The 24,156-nt window shown below is 43.0% G+C and overlaps 1 protein-coding gene across 1 annotated transcript in view; it reads right to left on the reverse strand.

Moving 5' to 3' along the window:
- MYRFL (myelin regulatory factor like) overlaps positions 1-23,895 on the reverse strand; it is a 107,111-nt gene extending 83,216 nt beyond the window's left edge. Inside the window, exon 1 of the mRNA XM_032493771.1 lies at positions 22,769-23,895. Within this exon, the coding sequence (XP_032349662.1) occupies positions 22,769-22,814 (46 nt within the window). The 5' untranslated portion in view covers positions 22,815-23,895. The remainder of the gene's footprint in view (positions 1-22,768) is intronic.
- Between the last annotated feature and the right edge of the window lie 261 nt (positions 23,896-24,156).

Here is a 24,156-nt window from a genome sequence, read left to right on the forward strand (position 1 = left end):
AAGTATAGTTGATTTACAATGTTATGTTAGTTACCTATATTCTTCTTTAGAAAAAGTTCATGAGGGAAAAATCAAAGTTGTCTTATTCATTGCTGTAACCTCATCACCTAGCCCTTTTCCCTGACTCACAGCTGATATTCAAAACAGACATACTGACAATGGAATACTACTCAGCCATAAAGAAGAATAAAACAATGCTATTTGCAGAAACATGCATGGACCTGGAGACTGTCATTCCAAGTGAAGTGGGCCAGACAGATAAAGAAAAATGCCATATGATATCACTTATATGTGGAATCTTAAAAAAAGAACACAAATGAACTACTTATTGTTTGTGACTTGGATGACTGATTTCTTGAATATGTGTAAGCACTTTGACTGTCCTTTATGATTGGATTGCTGCATTCTGTTGATTCTTGTTTTGTGGTTGCTTTGTTCCTTTGGTGACTATGTAAGTTTAGAGGGCTAAAGCTCTAAGCTGTTCTTGGAAACAGTGAACAGTACATATACTTTAAAAAAATGTGCAATATATTGTATATATGTATTTACATGCAATATATTATATATGTGCAGTCAAATTTTAACAACTCTATCTAATAAAACTGAAAAATGGAACAACAAAAAACAGAAAAGACATATTGAACAAATGAATGTCTTCATTAGCAAGGACTGGACTGAGGATCCTTGAACAAAGAGGTGACCTAAAGGAGGCATGCTCTCTATTCTGTATACCTTCCTTTATTTTCTCTGAAATTCCTGGGAGAATCTATTAGCACCCCAGCAACAAAGGGGGCTTGAAATCTGAAGCCAGCTTCCTTCAGAGCCCAGCCCTAGGAGTAAACGTCTGTCTCACCAAGGCAGTTTGAGTGGCATGAGAACCTCCTTCCCCAGTGACTCCAGCATTGTTGGTCCTGATCACAACCGGCTTCAGTAGTCACAATCTGGAAGCCAACTCCAAGGGTTAAACCAAGGCAAGCAGTTTATTTGTGCTCCGTGCAGAGGGGATCCAGTTTTTCTGTGCTCAACTGTTCTCTGAGATGCTGTGGATAAACAAAGGCACCCAAACCCATCATGAGAAGGGTTTGAAGGGCACTGCGTGGTGGGGATGTTATCCAAGGCAAATCCCCATCTCCACTGAACATGGTGCACTTTGATGTGGCAGATGCTTTGCTTTTCTAGAGGATTATAATATTTGCATCTGCAGATTCTGAAACAACTGGTATTTTTTTGGCTTTTGCCAACAAAAACTTTTTTTTCTTTCATCTTGATGAAATATGAAGTAGATGGTAGATAACTTAATGCTCTCTTTAATGAACTTTATGGGGAGGTTTCCTAGGCATAATTTAAAGACTACACTTCAACTGTCTGTCCCCCACATCCATATCCTTCATGTGATCCAGTGCCTTGGATTCTTCCCAGGGACAAGGTACCTTCACACCACATCACTGCACTAGTTATAGGAGGTATAGGAGGACCATTTTTATCTTTAGCTTCGGGCTTACTATCTCATCCAAAGGCCTTAAAATAACATTTAAAAAATCTTGAGTACCTCCAAATGGGAAACACTGAAGGGTGCCATAAACAGGTGGGAGAGAGGGAGGAAGAAAGAGAAGGGAAACGGAAGAGAAGAGAGATCACCACCTCCATTCAGGGGCATGACCTAAGAGGGAAATGAATGAAAGAGATTCCTAGAGGTTGAGATGGTCAGAAATGACCCCACAGTGGAGTTCCATCTTGAGCTAGACTTTGAAGAAAGACTAGGATGGAGATAAACAGGATGAGACTCGTTCATTCTTCTACTGATTCAGCCAATATTTACTAAGCACCTACTATGTGCTAAGCATCATACAAGGTTCTGAGGACACCATCATGAATAAAAACGAACAAGAGCCCCTCAGAAGGCTTGAATTCTCATGGAGGGAAAGGTAGCAACAGTGGGGAAGGAGATGCATGACATATGAGAAATAATAAATAAACAGGATCTTTTCGGTGGCGATGAAGGTGGAACAGAGTGGCACGACCGACTGCGGGGAAACAGCTCCTTTCAACGTGGAGGCCTTTCTCGGGAAGGAGCCAGCCATGTAGAGGTCAAGGGCAGAGCATGCCAGGTAAGAGCCTGGGGCTGGTCTGTGCTCACGTCGTTGAGGAACAAATCCCGTGGGGCCAGAGCCCAGGGGCACATGGAAGAGCGTAGGAGAGCTGGTCAGAGCCATGAGAAGCCTTTGAAAAGTGAAATAACATGCTTTACACTTTTGAAAGGTCACTCTGGTTGCTTTGTGGGAAAAAACTATAAGGGGACAGGAAGACAAGAATAGAGGTCAATTCGAACACTATTGCGGTGGTCTGGGGACATTCAGAGGTAGTTTGCAGTTCTTACTCTGGGCCGAGCAAATGGAGAAGCACTCATAACAGCCCTAAGGGATGCACATTAGTGTTGTCCCCGGGGTACAGAGATGTGAAGACACAGGTTAACTAGCTTGCGCAGGGTCACCGAGCTAGTAAGGGACACACTGGGAAACCAGCCAGGCCTGCCCTGGTTCCTGAGTGCGCTCCCATCCCATCCCCATCATTACCACCCCCATCCTGTGTCTCCCTCGTCCCCAACAATGCCAGACACCTGCAGAAAAGACACTTGCCTCTACAGCTTCACTGTGCTTTGGTCAAGCCAATTGCTAAGAGAAACAGGTGGAGGAAAAGCTCTGTCTAGTTTCCCAGTGAAACCCCTGCTGGTGTCCCATCTGGAGCTTCATACAGCATCCTCCCTGCCACACACACACACAACTCCCCAGGCAGAAGTAAGAGGTGGTCGGTAGATTCTAATACCTAATCGATGTGCCTCTTGCTTTACATCATCCACCTCCCCCACCCCCACCCCCAGGCAGAAATAAGAGACAGTCCACAGCCCCCAGATCCCGCCCCGGTGGCTTGTCCAGACCCCTTAGCGAACAAAGGGAGTTGAGCCCCCCGCGGTAGCCGGCTTTCTCTAGGACTCCGAATTCGCAGCTGTGCTTTCCAGACCCAGAGGAAATTACTCAACAAGATAAATCCGCAGCGTCAGATAAAATTGTTTTCAGGAGGCTTTACACACACAGGGCAACTCTCAGATGGCTCTTAAAATAAATCAAAATGCTTTTAAAAATAATCATTTTGCTCTAAATGTCTTCAACACTGGTTTATAAACCCCACCCTGCGAAGAGTGTGTCCTTGGGCATCCCACCCCTTCCAGGCAGGCTGAGTTTCAAACCTTGGTGTCCCCGCTTTCTGCATTTCTCTCTTGGGCCAGGAAGGGCTGTCGCTGTCCTGCTCACAAAAGCAGAAGCTGCCCAGGACTCCAGACAGTGCCAGAAAACCAGCCCCTCCATTGCTCTCGGAAAGTGAGCACCCTAGTTCTCTGCCTCTTCTTCCAGGCACAGTGACAGCTGCAGGATGTTCACCTGTCCTGCTGCCCTTGGTGTTGGGCACAAGAAAAAAGCACATGATTATGAGGCTCAAGCCGCTGGGAACACCACAGGTAAATCTAAGTTGCCTCCACAAGACCCACTAATAGACATACACATGCTTTTGGGGAAGCAGGGGTTTCTCCAAAGGTATAAATAGGGGGTGAAGGACAAGGACATCCTTTCCCGCTTCCCACCCACCTGCTTTGTTATATAAAGACCCTTCTTGTTTCCACCCGGTGGACTCCTTCCCACGTCACTTCTCCCAACCCAGATGCCCTGTTCCTCCTTCATCTACTCTTTCACACTGTGTCCTATAGCCATGCTGCCCGCAGTATTCAGACAACTGGCAGGATGACACAATTTGTCTGTTACAACGACTCTAGGGGGTTTCGGTGGGGGGAGGTAGGGGAAGAACCATCCAAAATTCATTCTCCAACAGACAGACAGCCGCAGCAGGTAAAACTGCAGGGGTTTCTCCATGGACCATCCATTCACAAGGCATTCGTTATTAGCTTAACAGGTGAGAAAGCCTCCGGTGTGTTTCTGTAATGATATCCACTTCACCGTGTAAACAGGTACCATTATTGTGTTCACTTATGATTCCAGAGGGAAAGGCACAATTTGGTTAAAAAAAAAAAATTGGATCCTAAAGTCAGGTGCAATTACTAAGAGACAAACTTTTGATAACAGTCTTTGAGCCCCTCTTCCACACAGGGGGGCAAAGACGTCTCCATCCAGAAATGTGGGTCTTTCTGTTTCCTTCCTGATTAAATTGTTAGAGTAACGCTTCACTGTCTGCTTAATATTATATATACAAAAAGGGGAATAAGAAAAAAAAAAAGAATCACAAAAACATCCTGAATGTCCCAGCTTCTCCCACCAATATATCAACTCTTAGGTTCAAGATGGGTTTTTTAAAAGATTCTAAAAAGCAACAGTGCGTGTCCCCCTCCCTCGCCATGATTGCCCTTTGGAGTTAAAAATAAGAGAGTTTCCCTCTGTTGTACTGGTGTCTGTGAGGAACTGGAGCAGAAGTGTTCATGGATATTCCAAAAAAGAAGGAAGGAGGAAGGTGGGAAGAAGAAGAGACCATGGAGGAGAGGAGGAGAAATCAGACACGCTCAGTTGCTAAGGATACTTTGGTCTTGAAAATACACTGAAAATAAAACTGGATTTTAAAGATACATGCACCTCAATGTTCATAGCAGCACTGTTTACAACAGCCTAGACATGGAAAGAACCTAAATGTCCATCGACAGATGACTGGATAAGGAAGTTGTGGTATATATACACAATGGAATATTATTCAGCCATTAAAAAGAATAAAATAATGCCATTTGCAGCAACATGGGTGAACCTGGAGATCATCATTCTAAGTGAAGTAAGCCAGAAAGAGAATGAAAAATACCACATGATATCACTTATATGTGGAATCTAAAAAAAAAAAAAAAAAAAGACAAACAAACTTATTTACAAAACAAAGACACTCACAGACATAGAAAACAAATTTATGGTTACCAGTGGAGAAGGGAGTAGGAAGAGATAAATTTGGAGTTTGAGATTTGCAGATACTAACTAATATACATAAAATAGACAAAAAACAAGTTTATATTGTATAGCACAGGGAACTATATTCAATATCTTGTAGTAACTTATGATGAAAAAGAATATGAAAACAAATATATGTATGTTCATGTATGACTGAAGCATTATTCTGTACACCAGAAATTGATAGAGCATTGTAAACTGACTATACTTCAATAAAAATATTTTTTTTAAAAATTGGATTTAAAATCTAACATTGGTGCTAAGAATCACGGCCAGCTCAGTTGGTGAGTAAAGATGACGTTTTCCCAGAGACGTTTCCACCCATTAAGGGACTAATAACATTTCACTCATTTATTTGACATTTACTGAGCGTCCACCATGTGCCCAGGAATAGAGTTAGGGATGCACGCACAGTCTAGCGAGGGGACGGGAAGTTCAGCCAAAGGGGCACAGGGTGGTCAGTGCTAGGCTGGAAGCCAGCCTGGCTGCTGTGGGAGGCCAGGGACTTCCTGCAGGTGACACTGAAGAGGAATTGGTGGGGGGTGGTATTAGGTTTATTTACTTTTATTTTAATTATTTTTTAATGGAGGTACTGGGGATTGAACCCAGGACCTCGTGCATGCTAAGCGTACACCCTGAGCTATACTCTCCCCCCACAAGGAAAGGAATTTTTGAGGATAAGTAGAAGGTGATTAAAAAAAAAACATTCTGGGAACAGAAAGGAGTAGGTGCAAATGAATCAGGAGCAGGACTCCCCGGGAAATGCGCAGGTGGTCCGGCCAGAGCTGGGACGCAGGTGAGGAACACGGCAGAGACAGAGCGGCGCCCTTCCTGGACCCCCACCGCGGGCTGTGTGCGCTTTATTTCAGCCACGGTGGCAATGACACGTGGTGTGTCTGTTTCTCTACTCAAGTCTCAGCCCCTCTGGGGGTAGAAACTGCTTCTTTTTGTACAGATCCTACACAATCAGAACAAGGCCTAGAATGGGGTAGTAGCTCAATAAATACTGCATTTCCTGCATGAGTAATAGCATTAAAATGTGTAAATGTGATTATGAACGGTGGAAGGTGTATCTAGAGAAACCGGCAGAAACCAGGTCATGGGTGAGGTACTTTGTCTGGAAGGTTACAAAGACATTGAATATTTTTCATCAGAGGGGTGACATGACCAGGTTTATACTTTTGAAACGTCATTCTGCCTGCTGTTGGAAGTGAAGCTGGGCGAGACTAGAGCAAAGAGACTGCTCAAGGACATGAGGACACGTGCCTTCCCTCACTAATTCACCCAGCACACAGTCACAGAGCACCTGCTGTGGACCAGGCACTGTGCCAAGTGCTAGAGACACAGACAAAGGAGACTTCGTAGTTAAGGGTCCTGGTTCTACAATCGGGCCTGAGGTCAAATCTGCCTGAGACATATCCCAGCTGTGCAACCTCGAGCAAATTACCTAGCCTCTCTGTGCTTCGGTTTCCTTATCTATAGAATGAAGACAGTAAGAGCATTTACCACAAAGGGTTGCGAGGATTAAATGAGATAATGCACATAAGGTGCTTTGCATAGTTCCCAGCTCGATAAATTCTACCCTTTGTCCTAACCATCAGTTTCTGTGCCCAAGAAGTTCATAAACCAGTGCGAAAGACTGACATAAAACTATACCACAGCAGCTCCGTGTGACACTGAGTGTGCAGGGCACTATGGGTCACCTCAGTGACTTCACAGCAGCAGAAGGGTGCCAGGCAAAAGCTTCCGCGAACAGGGTCCATGAGGCTGGAACTGTCAGCAGACCGCGGGGCCTTGAATGCCTGTGCAGCCCTGATCTGGCGCCCTGGAGGTGCGGTCGGGAAAGTGAAAGCTTGAGCAGCAGGGTGCTGGTGCCGGCTCGTGGCAGCTTGTGCAACTCTCCTCCCGACTCCACAGTGTCTTCATGTTAGTAACTTGAGATCGGCCATACTGGAGGAGGTACACCATGGAAACTGGCAACACTGTAAATTGAGAATTTTTTCCCCAAAGATTTGGTTGTTGAACATGTACCGGCACACCCCTGGAATGTGAGTCGTATTTGAGAGCAGACTCCCGCTGGACTTGGTTACTGATTGGATTTGCCCATCTCTGTGTTGGTGGCTAGGTGGGGGGTGGTATCGGCGCCTTGAGAGAGGAAATATGAGAGAGTTGGGTGAGGAGCTCGGAAGGAGCCGGAGGGGTTCATTTGCTCCAGGTCGTGTCACGTCAGTCCTGTGTGTGCACTCTCGCAGAGGGGGGTGAGCAGAGGGCACTGCCCCAGGAAGCACCTCCCTAGTGACCTGGAATCCCGGGAGACTCCCCAGGCTACTCTGTACAGGTAGTCCTACATTGGTCCAGGGAAAGCTCATCAGTTCTTTCAAGCACAATTTACAGGACCCATCATTGGAATCAGTGACCACATTAAAAGACTGTCTCTAGACTTTAACGTGATATGAATCACCTGAAATTTATGTGCCCGATAACCAAAAGATAGAGTGAAAATTAACCCTGATTCAACTCGAGTAAATAAATAGTTCAAGCACATTGTGTAACAGGATGGCAACACCCACATGGCTTTTCTATAACTGTCACAGATGCAAAATTCTAGAAAGGATGGCTGACAACTTGGCCGCTGGCCTCTGAGAACAGCAGAAGACATCCAGGAGCCTGCGTGTGCCCGCCAAGAACTAGCCCTGTGGATGGACCTCATTTCCTTTCCCACTCAGCTGCCTGACCAGCAGATTAAGAGACTGTGCGTGGAAAATGTATATTTTGATTTCAGTTAGACACTTAACAAAATTGTTAATCCATGCATCCAATAATAAATGCTCAATGAAGAGTGTGTGCTCGGCGTTGGGGATACAAGAGTGAGCAACAGTCAATCTTACCCTCAAGCCAGGGGAGGGGGCACAGACAGTAAAAAGGCAGGACTAATAGGGCAGGTCCAAGGAGACATGTGGGAGGGGCTTCCAATCCCAGCAGTTGCGGGGGACAGTCAAGGATGGCTCTACTTGTAGCTAAGATGGAGAAGGTAGAGGAAATTACATTAGAATTGGGTGATTGGTTTTATATCTGGAAGAACAGCTCTACCCCAAAATGCTAACCTGGAGAAAAATCCTAAAATCAGTATATAGTGACTCTACTCTCATCCTTCTCAATGAGGGTGCTTGTGACTTGGGTAAGTATAAAGACAGCAAACCCGCCCTGAATAGAGAGCCTGAGGGAGGTGACCCAGGCACAACATGGCATGAGAGAGTCAGTCACATCTCGGTGGCCGGACGGATGGCTGACTCCGACAAGATGAAATTGAATAGGTCAAGCATTCAGTTTTGCATTGGCTTTTTCAAATTATGTAAATATGAGATGAGGAAGCCTGGCTTATGAGTAAATAGGTGATAAAGACATCCCTCTTTCAGTTGCATCATCATAAGGAAGTACTGGGAAGACAAGGAAACTAATGTAGGGTTATAATAATAAAACCGTTGAGGACAGAACTGGGGCGGCGAGGTCCCTGTTCCTCTAGGCACAGGTCCAGTCTTGATGACTTGGGCCCCAAAGAGGGATGTCGAAAAATAGTAGGGTGTCTGGAGGAGATCCAACAGAGTGGGAAAGAGTCACAAATCAAGCCACCTGAGAGATGGTCAGTGGAGGAGGAGGAGGAAGAGGAGAAAGAGAGGAGGAGGAAGACGTGATAAATTCATTGAACACACTTTACGTGCCGATACTGCGCTAAGAATTCTACATTTACTTTCTCGTTTAATCTGAACAACAATTTTATCCTATCAGATAGGTACTAGCATTATTCCCATTTCTGAGAAGAGCAAATGGTTTCAGCAATGCTATAACACAAGTGTCTTCTACTATAAAGTAACAAACCTGTTCCTGAGCAACCTTGCTTTCTGCAAAATCACACAAAATAAGGAAAGAATGTTGGGTTGGAGCGAACTAGTCAGTAAACCAATCGCTAAACTCAAGGAAGATCAGTTTCATCAAAGCAGGAAGTTAGAGGAAGCCTTAAAAGATAGGACCTTGCTGGCTGTGTTCTGTCTGGAGAGGGTCTGGGTAGCCAGCAGCCAGTCTGCGGGAGATGACATCATGACCAGAGTTAAGCGAGGGACAGGAAGGTGAAAGGGAGGAGGTTTTTCCCAAAGATCTACCATGTTTCCTGAAGTATTTTTTTGGCATCTAGCCCTACAGTATGGAAGCCAACGAGTCAAGACATGTCTTTACCCACTTTTTCCTCTGGGAAGGCAAAGAGGTAAGTGGATGGAAAGAATGTTGGGCTTAGAAGGAGAAGACAAAAGTTTTGCCACCAGCCCCGCGATTTTAGACACATTTGTCAACTTCTTTCAGGATTCATTTCTCTCATCATAAAATGCCATCCTGTCAGGGCTGCATGAGTTGATGGAAGCAGAAGAGTTTGTAACATATTAAACTCTATGAACAAGCATAATACTAACGGGAGAGTGAGATGGAAACTTCAAAGATGGGTTTGGAAAGAACTGGCAAAATAAGGACCTGTAAAAATTGGTGGCTGTGTATGGATTTTTGGTTTTTGTTTCCAATATTTTCATAAGCAGCCAGCTCTGACGTCCTCACTGCTGTGAAAGATCAGCTCAGATCTCCATACCGAAGGCTGCTTCTCCCAGGGGAGGGGAGAGATCTGTGTCTTTGTTTTATCCCTATGCAGATAAAAATAAAGAAATGGTAGTTCTCCAAAGGCTTCTTAAGGCACAACACTTTTGAGATGCGTGGATAACAGATTTTAAAGGGTCAACCGGAATTAGCCTAGTCATGCTAACAGCCAGCTCCTACTCTTTTATATTCACACACAAAAATCGTCCCAAGGACATTTACTCTCAGCAGAAGACCCTTGAGTAGTCGTTACCCTGTAGAATTTATAAGAAATAGTTTGTGCATATCATTTCTGCCTCTTGCTGCATAGAAAACATCATATGTGACTTGATAGATTTGTTCCAAAGCAACAAGCTTCCCTAACCCACAAAGGAAGAAAAAATAGGACCATTGTCTCTACATTTTGCATCTGTAGAATTCTACCGCACACGGAGAGGGCAGATGGGAAAGGAGGGGTAAAATTCCAATCGAGATATCTGCTTTTGTACTGTTTTAATATGCATGAATAGAAAAACAGTCATGCAAATTAAAAAAAAACTGTTTCCATATGTGCTTTTATAAGCTTTTAAAAATACAGACTGTAACATTAACTGCTTGCTCATTTTGTTGTACAATCTTAAATAATAATATATTCTTTCAATTCTTCTTGGATTATCCACAGACAAAAACAGCAGAAGTAATTAAAAGCTTTGATACTGTTCAGAGAAGTGGAGAATTTAGTTTAGTTAAGAGCCTCAAGGCTAGCATCCCAAACCCTGCCCATGCGTGGTCAAATAACCTGTTGGAGGTCAGTGGTTACCAAGGTCATCTATTTTAGTATTCAGTTCATTCATCTTCAATATTTGCCATCAGATGAGAGAACATTTTTCATACGTATTTAATACCACCCCAGCCTTTCCCAAAGACAACTGGCAGATCAGAGGGCAGTTCTCTTACAAGCAGAGCATCACAGAACAGAGGTAAAATGAAACAAGTTCTCTCCTTAAGCTGAATTTGCAACGTCCCAGCTTCGGAACTTCTAATAGATTTCCTATAAGATTAGCACAAATGCTTTAGACTATTCAAGAAGAGACCATGATCACAACGTATTCCTTCCAGCTTTGATTCTGTCCCCAAACCAGAAATGCCCACTAGCCATTGGAAGTATGGTATTCAGTTTCACTGTTCGTTATTTTCCGAAAAACGTTGATTTCAAGACCAACGTGGAAAAGCTGAACCTTTTGCAATAGAAGGAAATACTCAGTACTTTGTCCTTTGTTGCTTGGCAACTAAAGGCTATAAATGGATTTTATGATTATAAAGGCCCTGGAATTAATGTGAACATGTAAAAGTTGTAATAATTCCCGGGAGACAGGAGTGTTTCTTTGAAAAAGAAATGTATGGAGATATATATGCAGCTTGTACTCATTCTTGTTTCAAAATAAATAATGCAAGCAATTTTGTTCCTTCACACTTGCAAATGTTGCAATAAAAATCAATAGCTATCATTTATTCCATCATTTCAAGATTTTTTCATTAATCCTTACAACCGTAAGAAATAGGTCTTATTACTCCCATTTTACAGATGGGTTTTGAATTCTCTCCACCCCCAGTTGGCATCTCCGCCATGTTTCCTGGTGAACACCACTCCCTTCCTATAATTAAGAGTCCCTTTTAGGGGAAACAGAGTTATGACACATAGGAGGAGATCACTGCCATGGGTCACAGACCCAAGACTAATCTACATAAAAAACATTTTTGAGGAGCTGGGACTTCTGTGCCCCACCCTGAGTGGATTCTGATACTAAAATGTACGTAAGAAAAAAAAAGCACAAACCTTTGCAAATGCAATAAAGGCACCGTCTTTCTATCAGAAGTTTGGGTCAAGAATCTCACTCATCTAACACAGATTTAACAAACGTTTCTTTTTTAGTAGCTGCTACATTCAAGACATTAGATGATGAGACAAAGCAAGGTCCTCACCTGGAGGGTGAGGTGTCTCCTGTGGGAGGCAGACACGTAAACACACACACTAAACCTCAGGGTGAAGGCTGCACATCCAAAGGTACGAACACGTGTTGGAGAAGCGTGGAGAATTTTGTTTCTAACTTTGCCCAGGGATGAAGAAGTAAGAAAGTGCATACTGGGCAGGAGGCACAAAGACCCGGTATTATTAAAAAGTGCTTTTAAGAAACCATGAAAAGCTCAGTGTAGCTGGGGTACAGAAACAGTAATAACATTGTTGATGATGATGAAGATAAACACTAATCAATTACTGTTCTGCCTCGTGCATATTGAATCATTTAACCTTCACAATAACTCTATTAGGTATTAGTAGTATCCAATTTTATGCATACAGAACTGAGGCACAGAGAGATTAAGTAACGTGCCTAAGATCACACAGCTAGCAAGGGGTAGAGTCAAGATTGGAACTCTGGCCCAGGAACATACTCTTAACCACTACACCAAACAGCCTCTCACAGCTGTGAGGATGGGGGAGCCCCAGAAATAAGGATGCTGGAACGTGAAAGCAGGACCATATGCTAAGCTCAGGCAATGGACATTCAACAGAAATGTTTAAGTCATGGCATTCATATGAGCCACTAGTGAAGTGGAAGGTGGCCAGCACAGGGAGACCAGTCAGGAGGCTCTTGCCAGAGATGAGCATCCAAACAAAGGCGAGGCTGGGGCTGAAAGGCATTTCTAGGGTTGAAGCAACAGAGTTTGGTAAATGATTAGCTCTAGAGTGTGGGAGGAGTCGGGGAGGGTGACACCCGGTTTCTGGTTTGGGAGGTTTGCTGGAGAGTGAAGGGAGTGCAGGAGGCAGCAAAGACTGGAATCAGGGAGGGGAAGGGTAATGAGTTCCCCCTTGAATGTACCGATTTGGGGAAATCCGAACGTACGTTAAACATCTGTGAATTCAATGGGGCTTGGGAGATCCTGATCCCTGCAAGTAAATGAGGCCATTCAGGGTGAGTTTTGGTGCCCAAATAAAAGAGTTTCCAAAACAGGACCCCGGGGCAGAGAAGGAGGAGGGTGAACTAGTGAATGCTCCTGAGAGGAAACAGAAAGGCTGGCGAGATGCCCGGGGAGCAGATGGAGTTTCCAAGAGTAAACAGTGGGTGATGATGACAGATCCCAGAGAGGACGCCAGGAGGAGGAGGGCAGGCCACCTTTCACACAATCTCATCATTAGGAGAAAATTTGGAAGGGTTAAGTGAAGTTGGGGCAGAAGCCAGAGATGTGGTTGAAAAGTGAATGGGAGGCGAAGAATGAAGAGAGTGGGTATTTCTCAGAGTTTGGTGATGACAGGGAAGAGAAAGATAAGTCAGTGTTTGCAAGGAGCGGTGGAGTCAAGGGAAGAGATCTGAATGCCCTGCTGACCACCGATAGCTTAATCTCACTGCTGTTCCCCCGAGGAAGTTCTGTTAATCTCTCCTTTCCCCTGTACACATCAATTTTTAAGGACTCCTTTACTGTAACCTATTTCCAGAATCTTTTTAGAAGCAGGCTAGGCATAGATAACCAACAGATGTTGACCCACTACGAGGGGCTTCCTTCTATCAAACTGGGCACCGGCTGGAACCCCAGAAGCATCTCTTCATGTGCCGCTGATGTGGTCCCCTGGGGGAAAAGGAAGAGCCCACTTGTCCTGGTCAGGCCAGCTGCTCAGGGAGAAGTCATCTGGTTTTCTACATCTCCCATTAAAACGGAGAAGAGACTTTTAAGAATTTGCTCCCTTTTGGGTTGCAGTATAGTTTCGGTGTAAATGTTTACTGATTTGCTGTTACAGCCCAGACTATAAAGATGAAACAGGATTTTTTTTTTCATCACTGCCTTTAATCTTGCTATCAAAGCTCCCTTTCCCATCCCTTAACGGCATTTTGAGTAGAATCTATACGTTTCCAGACTCTTTGATTCTTAAAGCACGCTCCAGTCCAGAATCCCCCGTCTGATTCAGAGCACACCCTCCCCTTGTGTGGCTGCCCCAGGCTTTGGCTCCTCCGGGAGGGGCAGGTGAGAGAAGCAGCCAACAGCCTGGGACCAGAGCAAAGTTTCTCACCCCTTCTGGGTCACAGACCTCACTGGTCATCTCATGAAAGCTATGGAGCCTTTCTCTATAAATCCATGCCTACACATAAACACATTTCCACCCCCTTTCAGAGGGTTCAAGTCCTCCCTGCATCTTATCCCTAGCTAAGGACTTGGAGTAACATTTTTAAGTAAAATAATTAATAATAATAATAATAATAATAATAATAATAATAATAATAATAATAATAATATCAGGTAGCAATAATAGTGACAGGCTGCTGACTGATTGTTTTAAAACTTCCTAGCAAATAATTTGGCAATACCAAAGATCAAATTTTTGAAAATATTATATGCCAACAATTCTATTTTGGCAACTTCCATATAAAGTAAATAACTAAGAGTTTGGGGGAGATTTTTATAACAGCACATATATTGCAGGGAAAGCTTTAGAAACAAGACTAAATGTCCAATAATGGTTAAATTATGGAACATCTCAAATAGGGGTTCTTTCACATATTCTTGGAGCCTGAAGATGGGAGCAGTGTTCTCCTTGCTCTCCACTCCTGTTTCCGGATAGGCTTTCCTCTTCCTCTCTTCACAAGCCTGGGTTCATTTGATGCACATGCCAAAGGACCAGGCCACCTCCCGGTAATAATTGCACCCACCAGCCTCTTGGTCGCTATTTCTTTCACACTGAACATTCAGCCTGGAGTACCTATTTCTCTCTCTCTAACACTGCTCTTGCCATCACTGCTGGCTGTGTCGACATCCACCCAATCATATCACAGCCTCTCACCTCTTACTACCTTTTCTCCACCCCACCTCAGCCACCTCCTCTCATGACCTTCTCCTAAACCCTGGCATCACCAATCACTGCACCATCCTCTGAAATCTGTTTCAAGTATCGTGTTCTCTGACCAAAGTATACTTTCTGCTCACTGACACTCACACCTCTAGTCTGATAACTTCGTCTGCTGGTCCTCTGTTCATGCACCTTATTCCCATTTTTCCACACCTCCTCATGCCTTTCCACTCCTACTGTCTTCCTTATCCAGCTTAGATTCCAGGGTCCATCCCTCTAATTACTCCCTTGCAAAGACCTGTAACTCTCTTCTCTTCTTTCCATCTGTGGAACTCACCTGGGGAGATCTCAGTGTTAGTTAAACCCAATTCTTCACCCACTCCAAGCCCACGTCAAGTAGCTGAGTGTTGCTGAGAAAATCATACAAGGGTAATGTCTAACCTCACTTAATTAACTACAAATCTCAAGTTTTGGACATGGCGCTGACTGTCAACCCTACTATTTCCCAGCAGATTTGCTTCCTACTCTCTGTAATGAGTTGTAAAACAGCCCCCAAAAAGGTATGACCACCCAGAACCTATGAGTGTGAACTTGGGAAAAGGGTCTTGGCAGATATAATAAAGTTAAGGATTTCAAGATGAGATCTTCCTGGGTTAGGCTACCCTAAATGCAATGATGAGAGCCCTTGTAAGAGAAGAGATGGGGAGAAGGGACCCAAGGAGGAGAAGGTGATGTGAAGATGGAGGCAGAGATGAGAGGGATTCGTGTACAAGTCAAGGAACACCAAGGACCACCGGCACCACCGGGAGCTAGGAGAGAGACATGGAGTGAAGCCTTCAGAGCCCGAGTGGCCTTGCCAACACCTTGATTTCAGACCTCTGATCTCCAGAACTGTGATAGAACAAATTTCTGTGGTTTTAAGGCACCAAGTTCATGATAATTTTTTATGTCAGCCCTAGGAAACTAATACACTCACTAAGAAGATCATTTCATAATTTATTCTCCCTCCTAAAGCCCTTCAACAGTCGCCTACCACAGGTTTAAGCAGAAGGAATCTGTCTCAGGTTCCCGTCCTGAAACCTACCACTCTACCTGCACCTGTTCCAGAGACTCCTCCTTTCCTCTCCTGCAAGACAGCAAGTGTTCCTGCTACCCAAGGGCACGCTCTCTCCACCCCATCCTCACCACCTTCTCAAGGTTCTCCTCCCACGATTACCCCTCTACCTTTCTGCACCGAACACTTATTCCTCTAAATTGAATCATTCCCGTCTGCACATCATGCTTTAGTATCTCCCGTCTTAAAAAGAAAATTATCATATACAAACCCTCTTTCCTCCACACTTCCTCCGGCTACTGCCCCATTTTTCTCTTCCTGGCACAACAGAGCTTCTCAAAAGCATGATCCATATTAGCTGCTCACTTTCCATCCTCTCTTCAACACCACTGACTGTGCTTTCTTTCCCTACTGCATGGAAACCACTTGTCAAGGTCACCCACAATCTTCCTTCCCAATTCTAAGCTCCATTATCTGGCATTTCAGAAATACTGAAAACATTCGAAACACTATTCTTTCTTAGCTTAATACCACACTCTCCTGGCTCTCATCCCACCTCATTTAACATTCCTTTGCTGGTTGCTCTCACTTGGATCCCCAAATCTTATCATGGGTCCCTCGAATCTGTCTCCCTTCTTGGTGACCTCATCTAGTCTCAGGGCTTTGAATATCGGCCATATGCTGATGACTCCCAAATTGCTCTCTACAGCCGAGATCCCTTACTTGGGTTCCAGGTTCAAACATCCAATTGCCTCCTGATCATTTCTGCCTGTTCTCCTACTTAAAACTCTCTACTGGTTTCCTATCACACTAAGAATAAAAACCCAAACTCTGACATTATCTCCTACCACCCTCCCCGTTGTCACTCAGCACTGTCCTCTTCCCCTTCCAGAGCACCCCCGCCCCACTCCGACCCCATCCCTGACTGCCCCAAGCTCAGGGACTTCACACTGGTGTTCCCTTTGCCTGGCAAGTTCTATGTATGGATGGTGGATGATGTCTGGTGAGTGACTTGCCCCCAGTCATTGTTCAGATCTGAGCTCCAATGTCTCCTCCTCAGAAGCCTTTCCTGATTGCTTTAGCTTAAGTAACCCACTCTCCCCTCATACCCCCATCAGTCTTTCTCTGCACCATTATCTGGTTTTATTTTCTTCATAATTAATAACTACCTGAAGTCATCTTATTTATTTGCTTATCTCTTGATTGTTTTTTTCCCCCCTTCAGCTAGAAGAGGAGCCGCTGAAACCGCTAAACTCACCACTGAATCCCTGGCCATCAGGGCAGCATCTGGTTCGTTTCAATTGGCTGATGAAATAAATGAAAGAAAAGGATAAATGATGACCTTGCAGCCACTTACTACCTGGATGACCCTCAAGCAAGTTTCTTAAACCTCTGTCAGCCTCATGTTTTTCGTGGGAGGATAAAAATCCCTCAAAGGGCTGCTTAGACGCTAAATGGAGAAAACGATCATAAAGTAATGAGAATAATAACGGCTAACGTTCACTGAGCCCCTGTGCCGGGCACAGCACTTTACAAGCACGCTGTGACATGATGCGGTTATCCCCGTTTTGCACAAAAGAAAACTAACACCTGCAGAAGTTTACTTATGCCCCATCCCAGAGACAGTGAAAGGCAGAGCCAGGATTTCTAGAAATCAGCCAAACCTACTCTTAGAGAAGGTGACCTTCTTGACTCATGGATCAAAACCACTTCGTGTTCTACGTTGAATGCAAAATTCTGTAGAGGTATAAGGCGTCATCGGATTCTTTGCCATTTGTACCTTCTGTGCAAGCTCAGGTTTTACTGGGACAGAATGACGAGGGCATAAGGGTGCTGGTTATGTGAGAGGGCAAGAAAGCAATGGTCCCAAAGTAAAAGAAAGACAAAGATGGAGAGCCTGAGAGGAGGCCAAAGATAACCTTCACCTGCAACGCAGCCGTGCCCAGGGCCAGCCCTCTACGCTGCGTCCATCTGCTCAGAGTTCTGATTCCAATCAGAGTTCAGGAGCATCAACCAGTCAGGGTTGGTTTCACTTTTGGAGAAGCCCTGTGCAGGCACTGCTTAAGATATTTATGACTTTAATTCTGGTAACAGTAGAATCTGATGCTCTCTACCGACTGGCAGCACTTTGTCTTAATTGCCTCTGTTTTTCACCAAAAGTTTCTGCTACTGAGCAAGCTTTTCTTCTTCTTCCCATGTTTGAAATTACTGGGTTCTCTGAACCTAGAATTCAAACTGTTGAAAAGAATTGTCTGTGCGCTGTCGTTCACTCTTTTATTCTATCAATATTACTGGGTGGCTACTGGGGTGGACATCATAAAGGCAGGCACCTTTCCAAGCTGCATCTCTCACACACAGTCCTGCCCACGCTTCCTTGGGGCCGGCTCGGATCCATTCCCTGTGGGTCTGTCCCTTCAGTCACTGATTTTCTGCCCCAGAACCTTCAGCATTTTCTTCATTTTCCTAAAAACTTGGGACCTCCATAGTGCTCCTGTCCTCATGGGCAGAAGATGTTTTTGCCCATCGTGCGTCCCTACCACCTTATTTTAAGTAAACATTAAAAATCTCGAGCAGAGGGAGGAGGGCAGACAAGTATTTTGAAGCTTGTGTGGCAGCAGCTTCTGGAAGGGACCGTTCGTCCCCTTGGATCTCGGGAGCTGTCCTGTGGGTCCTGGCCGCCCTGCGGCTTCTGGTTCTGGAAGCTGCCCCTCAGCCCCCAAATTTGAACGGGTGGGTGGGAGTTTCTTCAGCTGGTTTTCCTCTTGTGCTTTCCCACGTGACCTACACTCAGTACTGCTGGCCCTTCGTGTCCGCAGGTTCTACATCTGTGGATTTCAACCAACCGGGGATGGAAAATGTTCAGGGGAAAAAAAAATCCCAGAAAGTTCTAAAAAGCAGAACTTGGTTCTGCCCCACACTGGCAACTATTCGCATAGCATCCGCATGGTATTAGGCATTATAAATGATCTAGAGTGTCATATAAGGGACTTGAGCATTTGTGGACTTTGCTATCAGAGGAGTCCTGGAACCAGTCCCCCCAGCTACTGAGGGACAGCTGTATGTAGTTTTTCCCACTCTGCTCAGTCAGGGCAGGATTCTCCCCTTGCTGTCATGATAAAGCCAACAAGCGTTTGTGAACCTACTTCAGGACATTATGGAGAGGGTGAGCTAAACAGTTTCTCACCAACTTAAAAAATTTCCTCTTTAAGAGAAATATAATGAACAAGAAAATGTTCTTCTCTAATCAGTTTTCATAAATTGTCCTAAAAAGCTGGGAAATCAAAGATGAATGTTCTGACATCACAGTAGTCCAAAAGAAACACTCACGAAGAAACAAACTAAGAACATGAGGTCGCAGCTGTCACAAACAGGTGACGTAAACTGAGGAATGGGATTTACTGTACTTCGTTTCCTGTCCCTTTTCCACCAGGTTGGTTGATGTAAGAATTAAATGAGATAATGAATGTATAGTGAACGGAACAGTGCTTGACGCAGGGTAAATGTTATTAATCTGCTTCAAACTTAAGATAAAACAAAGTCCAAGAAAACGGACTTAAAACATGGCATGTGTTAAAGGATGTACATTTTTATAAAGATAAAATCATAATTTATACAGATATAAGATGAATACTTGTCAAAGATTTTTATTTACTTAATGAAGGAAGCAGGAAGATGTTACCACTGGTTCAAGGAGAATTCAAATTGTTGTTGAAGTAAGTAAGAGGGGTAAATAGATTACATACATACATACATACATACATACATACATACATACATACACACACAGACAGAGACATAGACACATAGATCTATGTAGGTATACAGATATAGACACGTAAGTAGACAGATCATCTATATCTGCATATACCATGGGATGAATTTACAAATAAATGGGAAACTGGGTTTTACTGGAACTATTGATCCCCCTAAGGACATCATTAATACACCTATCGATCGATAGACAAAAATCACTGCATTGATATCAGTTATCTACAACTTACAGAGTTTCAAAATAGCTCTAAGATAATGAATAGTGAAAAAATTCCATAGAATCTGGTAGCCCAGAGGATATGATCCAGGCATAGTTTTCTACAGAAGACACACCTAGTAATCTTTTTTTTTTTTAATCCATGTCAATGCCTTTTCCGATTTTTCTTTACACAGAAAAGAAACTCTTAAACGGAAGTTTTTCCATTATTTAAGATGACCTGATTATGACATAATGCATTCCAATTTTGAAGCACTTAGATAATAAAGTTTAAAGAGGAAAATTAAAATCTCTATATTCCTCCCACTAAGAGCTAACTACTGTTAATGCCTGCGGTGTGTTCTCCGAGTTGTTCCTATGTATATATGTGTGCATGTGTGTATATATAGTAACTGTTTTCAGATCAGTTTTAATAAACTTTGTTCTAGAAAAAATATATATTTTCAACTATCATATATACCAGTTTGTAATCCACTTTCTCCCTTTATATCATAAACATTTTTCCTTATCACCATCTTTTTTTAATAGCTGCAAAATATTCAATTATATGGAAGAACCATAACTTATTTAACTAACCCACCTCTATTAGAAATTTAAGTTGTAACCAATATTTAGTTATTATAAATTAAACAGTGTGCCTCTCTTCTGACAGCCTTTCTCTTGCAGCGGTATCAGCTTTGCTGAAAAAGCCAAACATTTCGCATGGTCTCTGAGTCTCCGGTGGATGGTGGGATTCCCAGGGAACCTGATCCATCCCTTCTGCGTTAGCGAACAGCCCTACCTGTTGCATCAGTGGCAGCTGGGGATCTGAATAGAGTGAGAACTGCCAGCAACCTGGAAACACCTTTGTTCTTGTCATTTTCCTGTGACACACCATAAAGATTTAGGCACTTCTGAAGGTTTAAAACAAAAACTAAGGTCAGCATGAGCTTTGACATTCAAGGCCATTTAATTCACGATACTACTGTCAGTCCAGATACTTCTTAATACTAAAGTGTTCATAAGAAAAAATATATTATTTAGGATTTAGTTTCTAGAATGAAGAATCTGAGGACACAATGAAAAAAAATAGCTTTCCGGTGGGTAATCAATTGTGAAAACTTTTCTTGCTTTTCAGACGTTGATTTTTCAATATGAGTTTGCATTTAATTGGAACCGGTCCCCCTTGTGAGAATATACCTAGTTTTACTGTCTTCATTCTAAGGAGTATTTGAGAAAGGAAATCATAATCTAAGGGAAACACTTCAAAACCCTCCAAGCTACCGTTTAAAAGAGGAGGTTGTTGGACTTGGCACACAGTCAGTGATCGATGTTTACTGAATAAGTAATAAAAAATTGACAACCAGCTGTGTGATTTTCAGGGGGAGGGGAATCACTTAAGCTAGTACTTCCGTTTCTTTATTTCCAACGCTTACCACCTTTTCCATCTATTCATTCAAAGATAATGTAAGAAAAACACTGTTTTATATTCTTTCCATGGAGAAATTACTCCTCTCTAGTGAAGAAGGTTGCAAAAGGAGCTACAGCATTCAGTTTGGGCTAAGAAAGAATCTATAATAATAATCATAATGATCATAATCAGATTTTGTAACAAGCTAAAGAGAGGATTGAGGGCTTGTGAAAACAACATTCCCAAAGACCTCTGAAAATAGCATAAACAAAGACAGCATAGGGAACCGGGAGGTATAATAATGCTTCCAGAACACAGAAGGTAGACCAGATGAACTTTGCAGGTCTTCCCCAGCTCTGGAAAGAAATCAAGTTGACTTTGTGCCTTTATAAGATGAATTGGTGGTTTCTCTAAAATAAAGCTCTCATAACTGTAGCTTGGAGCTTGCTACCTACAGCTCAAATGAAAGTTACACAGGATATAAACTCAGGCAACAACAATCGAGCAACTGGTGTGCCTACTGTGTGACCCAGGTGGACACACTGCCTTGGGCACTGTCGGACGTGAACACGATGGGATGGATCACACGGCTGAAATAACACAATCGTTCTCTTGGTCGTATATTTCCTTCTTGCCACATCTGGCAAAGACCGAGCCACAGAACACTCTGTAATGTGCTAATTCCTTCTGTGTCCTTTTTTATTTTTTAAGATTTTACTTATAAGTGATATCATACGGCATTTTTCTTTCTCTTTCCTGTCCACTTCACTTAGAATGACCGTCTTCAGGTCCACTTTTTTTTTTTTTAAATGGAGGTACTGGGAATTGAACCCAGGACCCTGGGCTTGCAAGGCATGTGCACTACCACTGAGCTATACCCACCCTCCTGTGCTAGTTCCTTCTGACAGTGACCCAGAATCTCACTGTTTCTTTGGTACAAACACTCTTTAGTGTTTGGCACTGTTTGGCGTGGGGTCAATTCCATTCAACCTTTAAATGTCTACTATTTGCCAGGCACTTTACTAATCACAAGAAACGCCAAAAGCGCTTTCTCAGTATGCTGCTAACTGCCCTCTGGATTCTGTCGGCGAGCAGGTCTGCCCTCGATTCCTCTTATACCCTCCTGGGAAATACCTCGAGATGTGCAAAAGCTCTGGCCACATTTCCCTTCCCATGGAAGCCTGGCCTGAAGTCTCCCAATGGCTCCCCTAAAAGGTGTCACAAGAAGCCAAGCCCTTCCTGACATTTTCAACAGGCTCACCATTAGAATATAAACCCAACTAAATATGAGAAATGCTACTGCCATCTCAGGTTTTTAGAAAAAAGGAAAATCTATGGAAACACATCCCATAGTAAGCCTCACCCTTGGAGAAAAAGATACTTAATCTCACAAACAAATCATCATTCAATAGGGACACATTTGTAAAGCATTATGAAGAACAAAGATGGGAATGGGGGAAGAGGGGCTCCTTTGCTGTTCAGCTGTTTCGTATTTAATTATCCTAAAAGAAAAACTGTCTTAAGTAAACTCTTACATTTTTCTTGTGCTATGTTCAATAATTTTAGACGTAAGGAAAGTCTAGTTTTATGGAACATAGAGGATTATAAAAAAAATTAAATCTAGCACAGGACAGCGATAAATAGTAGTAACATAGACATGCTGGCCTCTTGATTCTCTTAACAACCAAGCTGTAAGAAAGAAATTCTGAATTTTATAAAACCACCATCTATACCATGATTTTTTGCTATGAACATGGCAACGAAACCTGCGCTTCTGACTTCAAGACAGTTAATATGATAGCATTTCTTTCAAGGCCAGGGTTAAGTGAATTCCCAAAAGGTGAGAGAGTCACAGCGAGCAATGCCATTTCTCCGATATTGGAAATGGGCCTCTTACCTTCAAAGAACTGTTGCAGGGCCTCGTTTTCACCCACCACATCCATGGTGCCGTGGTCCTGGTAACGCTTCCTCCAAGAGCCAGGCTTATCCGACTTCAGGAAGTAAGTGCAGTCCTCTCGGCTGGAAGCCTACAAGTGGTCTTGAAAAATCTGCATTTTCTTTTTACTGGAGTGAAGTGTATCTTCAGCCATCGAGTCACGCCCAGAAAGATGGTCAAGTTTTCAAAAGTAATTATAAAACCAGAAGGATATGTGACTCTGCAGAAGGAAGATTCATGAGGAGGGAAGTGGCAGCAAATCTATCTATCTTACTACAGGGAACTGTTTCTGCTCTGCCTTTCGCCTTTGTTTTAAGGACCTTTGTCCTTGGTGACACATGTAATTACATAAATGGGCAATAAATACATAGTCTTATCTCCTATTTGTCCTTTTACACCAATATATTTATATCTCTGCCTCCATCAACCAGATCGATTTTGCTAGAACCAAGCAGGAGATACAGGTTTGTTTTTTTTTTTTTTCACCTAGAGAAACAGGGCCAATCAATATAACCACTTCCAGAGATACCTAGAATAGCAGGTCATCTCAACAGGCTCGTGATAATGAAAAGCTAAGATATGTTAAATATTTCTGAATCTACTCACCGTGAAAACTTGCATTCCTAGATACACACCTAGTCCGTACCAGAAGTCCCTCTAACGAGCAAGAAAACTGACCCAACAATTCTTACAACCGCGTGTACAGTTCACCCCTAGCTGGTTTCACTCCTAAATATAACGTCATACCCAAGTGAATGTTTTGTTTTCACTGCTTAGCTAGTAACTTACCCAATAATAGCCTAAGAAGAATATAATTTGGAATTTAAACCAGTCCTTTAGGCTTCTTCCTTTTCCCCTTTTCTCCAACTTTTTATTTTAAAACAATTTTTAACCTCCAGAAAAACTGAAAGAGGAGTACCATGAAACACCCATACGTTCTTCATTTAGATTTATTAATGACTGTTTTTCCCACTCTTGCTTTTTGTCTCTTGATCGATATAGTTTTTTTGGCTGAGCCATCTGAAAATAAGTTGCCGACATCCTGACACTACCCTTAGAAATAACTCTGTGTACATCTTCTAACAAATAAGGACGTTTTTCCATGTAAGTCACAATATTATTGTTATTATACCCAAGAAATGTAATATTAATTTGATACTAATATCTTATATATAATTTCCACCACTGTGCCAAAAATACCTTTTATGACTCTTGTCTTCTTATCAAGGATCTAATGAATGTTCATGCATTGTCTTTGGTTATGTCTTTCTTAAAATGTAGAGCACTCGCCTTGTCATTTTGATTGGCTGGTTTTTTATAACATGGACACTTGTTTAACAGTCCTGGAG

The sequence above is a fragment of the Camelus ferus genome, chromosome 12, assembly GCF_009834535.1.
Source record: "Camelus ferus isolate YT-003-E chromosome 12, BCGSAC_Cfer_1.0, whole genome shotgun sequence".
Lineage (NCBI taxonomy): Eukaryota > Metazoa > Chordata > Mammalia > Artiodactyla > Camelidae > Camelus > Camelus ferus.